The 7,466-nt window shown below is 42.4% G+C and overlaps 1 protein-coding gene across 1 annotated transcript; it reads left to right on the plus strand.

The window, feature by feature from the left end:
• Positions 1-1,466: 1,466 nt before the first annotated feature.
• Positions 1,467-3,255, plus strand: LOC110231118. Its single transcript, XM_021036043.1, has 2 exons — positions 1,467-2,602; positions 2,902-3,255. Exons 1-2 carry the CDS (start codon positions 1,615-1,617, stop codon positions 2,907-2,909), a joined length of 996 nt encoding a protein of 331 aa, XP_020891702.1. The 5' UTR covers positions 1,467-1,614; the 3' UTR covers positions 2,910-3,255.
• The last annotated feature ends 4,211 nt before the right edge of the window (positions 3,256-7,466 follow it).

Raw genomic sequence — 7,466 nt, forward strand, 5'->3', positions numbered from 1 at the left:
GACTTCTGGCTAAGCTTTGAGAAGCAATAAGAAGCTTGGTTAGCCTTTTTAGAGTCAAATATGACTAGATCTCGTGTGTATGATTTGGTATAAGAACTAGAACCGCCACCGGATCCCACAAGCTAAAGTAGTGTTTCTTTGTTTAGAAGCTCCAAAACTGAAAACTCAAAGGACTTTGGCCACATCCACAAAGCTTTAAGAAGCAATAAGAAGCTTATTTAGCCTTTTTAGAGTCAAATATGACTAGATCTCGTGTGTATGATTTGGTATAAGAACTAGAACCGCCACCGGATCCCACAAGCTAAAGTAGTGTTTCTTTGTTTAGAAGCTCCAAAACTGAAAACTCAAAGGACTTTGGCCACACCCACAAAGCTTTAAGAACCAATAAGAAGCTTGGTTAGCCTTTTTAGAGTCAAATATAACTAGATCTCGTGTGTATGATTTGGTATAAGAACTAGAACCGCCACCGGATCCCACAAGCTAAAGTAGTGTTTCTTTGTTTAGAAGCTCCAAAACTGAAAACTCATAGGACTTTGGCCACACCCACAAAGCTTTAAGAACCATAAGAAGCTTGGTAGCCTTTTTAGAGTCAAATATGACTAGATCTCGTGTGTATGATTTGGTATAAGAACTAGAACCGCCACCGGATCCCACAAGCTAATGTAGTGTTTCCTTTTTTAGAAGCTCCAAAACTGAAAACTAATAGGACCTTGGCCACACCCACAAAGCTTTGAGAACCAATAAGAAGCTTGGTTAGCCTTTTTAGAGTCAAATATGACTAGATCTCGTGTGTATGATTTGGTATAAGAACTAGAACCGCCACCGGATCCCACAAGCTAAAGTAGTGTTTCTTTGTTTAGAAGCTCCAAAATTGAAAACTCATAGGACTTTGGCCACACCCACAAAGCTATGAGAACCAATAAGAAGCTTGGTTAGCGTTTTTAGAGTTAAATATTATTGAACCAAATGAAGACAAGGATCCATCTTGACTCGAGTAGAACGAAGTGAGGAAGTATCCGGGTCGAGGAAACCATCATGTGCTTCTCGTCCGTACGGTTCACACTCGTCCGTACGGTTCATCACTCGTCCGTACGATTCAACTATGAGGCCGTCCGTACCAAATCAAGATCACTCGGCCCATTGGGATCTCCAGCCTTCTAAGCGTTATTCAAAGCCTCATAAACGTTCTAGAAGACTCTAGAAGACTCTCGATCCATCCTCTTGGAGCCGTTGCTCGTTCAAAGGAAGAAGAAGACAAGAAACGCTTTATGACCACCTTTTTGACGCGTTTTCTAGCTCATGACCGTTGTACATAGTGAATATCCTACGGGATATTCCTTTTGCTTTTGTCCTTAAAAAGGAACCTTTGTATTTACCAATTTGAGTAAGAAAGAGAAATAATCTTTCCCATCTCTCAAATCTCTCTACTCTCTCAATCTCTCCATTTTACTTTTCCGATTAAAGCTTTCTTCTTTTCCGGTTGATTTCTTGTCCCATCGAAACCTAAAGCTCCATAATCTAACATGGTATCAGAGCCATAAGCTCCATACCCTTCATTCAACCTACCTCATTTACTTCCGCACCAAAACTCTATCTTTTCTTTGATTTCGTTCAATGAGTTCTATCTATGATGAGATGAGTTCTCTACACTCGAAAATCATTCCGGTTATCCTCAAGGGAGGAAACTACTTGCTGTGGTCACGAACCACAAGATCTGCCTTGTGTAGTCGGGGAATTTGGAACCATATCTTGAAAGAAGAGGCTCCAAAGGAGACGACCACAAGAGATGGACAAGAAATTGTTCTTGTTGATGAGGGGAAATGGTTCCAAGAAGATCAATTGGTCTTGGTCCTCCTCCGAAACTCGCTTGAGTCCTCAATACTCGAAGCTTACTCCTATTGTGAAACCCCTAAAGAGCTTTGGGATACTCTCTTTAATGTGTTTGGGAACCTCTCCAACTTGAGCCGAGTGTTTGAAGTGAAGAAGGCCATCAACGATCTCTCTCAAGGAGACATGGAGTTCACTCAACATTTTGGCAAGTTTAGGTCTCTTTGGGCGGAGCTCGAGATGCTAAGGCCTAACACCATTGATCCGGCGATCCTCAACAAAAGGCGTGAACAAGACAAGGTCTTTGGTCTCCTTCTCACCTTGAACTCCACCTACAATGATCTCATCAAGCACTTACTCCGAGCCGAGAAGCTACCTAACCTAGAAGAAGTGTGCTCTCAAATCCAAAAGGAGCAAGGATCCCTTGGTCTCTTCGGAAACAAAGGAGAGCTTGCTACAGCCAACAAAGGAGAGCTCACCACCGCCAACAAGGGAAGCTACAAGTCCGAGAACAAGAGAGGCCTAACTTGTGACCATTGCAAGAAGACGGGTCATACCAAGGAGAAGTGTTGGATTCTTCACCCCCATCTCCGACCAAGTAAATGGAAGGATCCTAAAGCTCATCAAGCGAACTGGAGCCAAGAGACTCAAGACATCTCCGGACCTGGACCCTCTACTCAAGCTAATGGTGTGGGAGCGGCTATGACGGCGTCTTCGGAGTATGTGAAGAGATCGGACCTCGATGCTCTCATCAAGGCTCTTAAGGAGTCATCCGGTAAATCCTATCATGTTATTGCTCACACTCTAAAACCTCTTATTGTTGATTCGGGAGCTTCTCATCACATGATTAGTGATTCTAGGCTAATGAACAATATTGAACCGGGTTTAGGAAACGTGGTAATTGCTAATGGGGATAAAATTCCGGTTAAAGGAATAGGTGATTTAGAGCTATTTGATAAGAAGTCTAAAGCCTTTTACATGCCAAATTTTACTTCTAACTTGCTTTCCGTTAAAAGAGCAACGACCAATTTAAATTGTTATGCGATATTTGGACCTAATGATGTTCACTTTCAGGATATTGAATCAAGTAGGGTGCTTGGTCAAGGAGTTACAAAGGATGGTCTTTATGTTCTAGAAGACACAAAGCTATCCGAACCTTTATCTTCTCACTTTAGTTCAAGTATTGTTGTTGCGAATAGTGCTATTTGGCATGCTAGACTAGGTCACCCCCATCCTCGGGCTTTAAGTTTAATGCTACCAAAAGTTTCATTTCAAAGTCTTGATTGCGAAGCTTGTATTTTTGGTAAACATTGCAAAGCTATTTTTCCTAAGTCTTCTACTATTTATGAAAGTTGCTTTGATTTAATTCATTCGGATGTGTGGACTTCACCTTGTTTATCAAGAGAAAACCAAAAATATTTTGTCACATTTATTGATGAAAAATCAAAGTATACTTGGCTTACTCTCCTTCCTTCAAAAGATCGTGTTCTTGAAGCTTTTAAAAACTTCCATACTTATGTGACTAACCAATACAATGCCAAGATTAAGATTTTTAGATCCGACAATGGTGGGGAGTATACAAGTCAAGCATTCAAGGAGCACCTAGCATCACACGGAATCATCCACCAAACAAGTTGCCCTTACACTCCTCAACAAAATGGTGTATCCGAACGCAAGAATCGACACCTAATGGAGATTGCAAGGTCCATAATGTTTCACACCAATGTTCCAAAGAGATTTTGGAGTGATGCCGTGATGACCTTGTGTTACTTGATCAATAGAACACCAACAAAGATTCTACAAGACAAGTCTCCATTTGAGGTACTCACTAAAACTAAGCCTTCTCTTGATCACTTACGTGTGTTTGGTTGTGTTTGCTATGTCTTAGTTCCCGGAGATCAAAGGAACAAGCTCCAAGCCAAAAGCACTAAGGGAATGTTCATCGGGTATTCAACAACTCAAAAGGGTTACAAGTGTTATGTACCGGAGTCAAGAAAAGTATTGGTGTCAAGAGATGTGAAGTTTGTGGAAGACAAGGGATTCTATGACAAGAAGGATTGGGAAAGTCTTAAGGATTTGTCTAGCTCACCATCGGATAGAGCTACTAACCTTCGGATTATTCTTGAGAAGCTTGGAATTGAGAACTACCAACCTTCACAAACTCAAGCTCCACATCCACCACAAAGACAAGAGACTCAAGAACAAGAAGAAGAAAGTCTTGAGGAAGAAGTCCAAGACACTCACAATGAAGAGAATGACCTCAACACTCAAGAAGAAGATCATATACCCGATGGTGATGGCTCCAACGAATTGAATCAAGAGGAAGATGACACTACTCAAGAAGTGACTCAAGAAGTGATACCTTTAAGAAGAAGTGAAAGACTTTGCTTTCATCCCTCAACATGGAAAGACAAGAGAGTCTACTACAATGCCAATGCGGTAGCTCATCCAATTCAAGCCGTATGCACTCTTGCTCACCTACCCGAAGAACATCAAGTCTACCTCAGCAAAGTTGATCAACATTGGATCCCCACAACATATGAAGAAGCCATGCAACATCAAGTGTGGAGAGATGCTATAGAAGCCGAAAGACAAGCCATGATAAACAACCACACATGGGATGAAAAGGATCTACCTAGAGGAAGGAAAGCCGTGACCTCTAAATGGGTATTCACCATCAAGTATAAGAGTGATGGAGAAATTGAGAGGTACAAGGCTAGACTTGTAGCAAGAGGCTTTACTCAAAAATATGGAGAAGACTACCTTGATACTTTCGCCCCGGTGGCCAAACTACACACGGTTCGAGTGGTTCTTTCATTGGCTACTAACTTGGAATGGGATCTTTGGCAAATGGATGTCAAGAATGCATTCCTTCAAGGAGAGTTAGAGGAAGAAGTGTATATGAGACCACCACCGGGTCTAGAAGATAAAGAAGCACCTGGGAAAGTTCTTAAGCTCAACAAAGCAATCTATGGCCTTAAGCAATCTCCGAGAGCTTGGTATCACAAGCTTAGCACCACACTTCTAGGAAGAGGATTCAAGAGATCCGAAGCTGACCATACACTCTTCACTCTCCCTAGCCAAGAAGGTATAGTAGTCATTCTCGTTTATGTAGATGATATTATCATCTCCGGGAATGACAAGGTTGGTATTCAAGATACTAAAGATTTCCTTAAAAGTGTCTTTGATATTAAAGATCTTGGAGAACTAAAATACTTTCTTGGGATAGAAGTATGTAGATCAAAGGAGGGTCTCTTCTTATCTCAACGAAAGTGTACTCTTGATCTTCTTGATGAAGTAGGTAAACTTGGCGCTAAACCAGCAAAGACTCCCTTGGAAGATGACTACAAAGCTAGACGAAAGGGGGAGCATGATTACAAGCCTTTCGAAGACCCTACCAAGTATCGGAGGCTAGTAGGTAAGCTCATCTATTTAACCATCACTAGGCCTGATATTTGCTTTGCCGTGAATGTAGTGAGCCAACAAATGCAAGCCCCAACTCAACACCATTGGAATATGGTGAACCGCATCCTCAAGTATCTCAAAGGCGCTCCGGGTCAAGGCATTTGGATGGGATGCAATAGGAACACGGAGCTTGTTGGGTATTGTGATGCGGATTACGCCGGAGACAAGAATGATAGAAGATCAACAACCGGCTATTGTACTTTCATTGGTGGAAATCTAGTGACTTGGAGAAGCAAGAAGCAAAAGGTGGTGTCTCTTTCAAGTGCCGAAGCTGAGTACCGGGCCATGAGAAAGCTTACTACGGAGTTAATGTGGCTAAAAGCTCTTCTCAAAGACTTTGGCATAGACACACCTCAACCGATCACCATGCACTGTGATAACCAAGCCGCCATTCACATAGCAACCAACTCGGTGTTCCATGAGAGAACAAAGCACATTGAGGTCGATTGCCACAAAGTCCGAGAGCAAATCCAACTTGGAGTTATCTTGCCACATTATACCGAGAGTGAAGAGCAATTGGCCGACATCTTCACCAAAGGAGCAAGCACCAAGGTGTGTGATTACATTCATCAAAAGTTAGGTCTCGTTGACTTAACTCAACCATAATCCCCTTAGCCAAATATCCCATACTCTTTTTCCCTAAGTGTGGTTTTATCCCATGAGGTTTTCTACACTTAGGTTTTTAATGAGGTGGTTGAATTTGGGTCCAAGTTTGACCTTCATCTCCGGTTAAACTTGAGGGGGAGTATTGAACCAAATGAAGACAAGGATCCATCTTGACTCGAGTAGAATGAAGTGAGGAAGTATCCGGGTCGAGGAAACCATCGTGTGCTTCTCGTCCGTACGGTTCACACTCGTCCGTACGGTTCATCACTCGTCCGTACGGTTCATCACTCGTCCGTACGATTCAACTATGAGGCCGTCCGTACCAAATTAAGTTCACTCGGCCCATTGGGATCTCCAGCCTTCTAAGCGTTATTCAAAGCCTCATAAACGTTCTAGAAGACTCTAGAAGACTCTCGATCCATCCTCTTGGAGCCGTTGCTCGTTCAAAGGAAGAAGAAGACAAGAAACGCTTTATGACCACCTTTATGACGCGTTTTATAGCTCATGACCGTTGTACATAGTGAATATCCTACGGGATATTCCTTTTGCTTTTGTCCTTAAAAAGGAACCTTTGTATTTACCAATTTGAGTAAGAAAGAGAAATAATCTTTCCCATCTCTCTGTAAGAATGTGGAGTTTAGGTTGCGAGAATGGGACTAAGATATGCGGAAATGAGATTGAGAGATTAGAGAGAAAAAGATTTGATGATGAGAAAGAGAGAGATTATCTCTTCTTACTTAATTTGGCAAATGTACAAGGTTTCTCTTTAAAGAGATTTACAAAAGGAATATCCTTTAAGGATATGCTACTTTACATAAAGCAAAAGCAAAAGCAACACCACACGTCAGCAGAGGAGCGTCCTCTCCTAGGTTTGAACACGCAACGGCTCCAAGGGGAAGGATCCGGATGCTTCTAGAAGACTCTTGTCTTCTTCCTCTTTCCAATGTGTAACGGATATGAGATAAGGTTCTGGAAGCTTCTAGAAGGGCCTTGGAGAGGATCCAGGGCTAAATGGCCGAGAGAAAACATCGTGGGTCGAGCCAATTTTTCAATGGTACGGACAGACTCAAAAGTGGCCGTACGGGCGAGGACCTTCAATCGGTTATGCAACCGATCAGCCTAACCGATCGATAGTGTAACGAAGCTTCGATTGGTTGTGCAACCGATTGTCACAACCGTGCGGCAAATCCTTAGCTGACCGATCGGTTATGCAACCGATCGTAGTAACCGATTGGAAGACAAGTTACCCGTTTCTTCCTTTTCTTCACTTCATTCAATACTCCCCCTCAAGTCTAACCGGAGAAGGATGGAGGTTAGACTTGGATCCAAATTCAACCACCTCATTAAAAACCTAAGTGTAGAAAACCTCATGGGATAAAACCACACTTAGGGAAAAAGAGTATGGGATATTTGGCTAAGAGGATCATGGCCGAGAGAGGTCAACGAGGCCAAGTTTGTGATGAATGTACTCACAAACTTTGGTGGTAGCTCCTTTTGTAAAGATGTCGGCCAATTGTTCTTCAGTTTCGGTGTAGCAAGGTAGGATTACTCCAAGTTGAACTGTCTCG

The sequence above is a fragment of the Arabidopsis lyrata genome (genome assembly GCF_000004255.2).
Source record: "Arabidopsis lyrata subsp. lyrata unplaced genomic scaffold ARALYscaffold_447, whole genome shotgun sequence".
Classification (NCBI taxonomy): domain Eukaryota; kingdom Viridiplantae; phylum Streptophyta; class Magnoliopsida; order Brassicales; family Brassicaceae; genus Arabidopsis; species Arabidopsis lyrata.

Bases quoted from the DNA above. Each gene is read 5' to 3' on its own strand.
- LOC110231118 (XM_021036043.1), top strand. From the start codon at position 1,615: ATGAGTTCTATCTATGATGAGATGAGTTCTCTACACTCGAAAATCATT.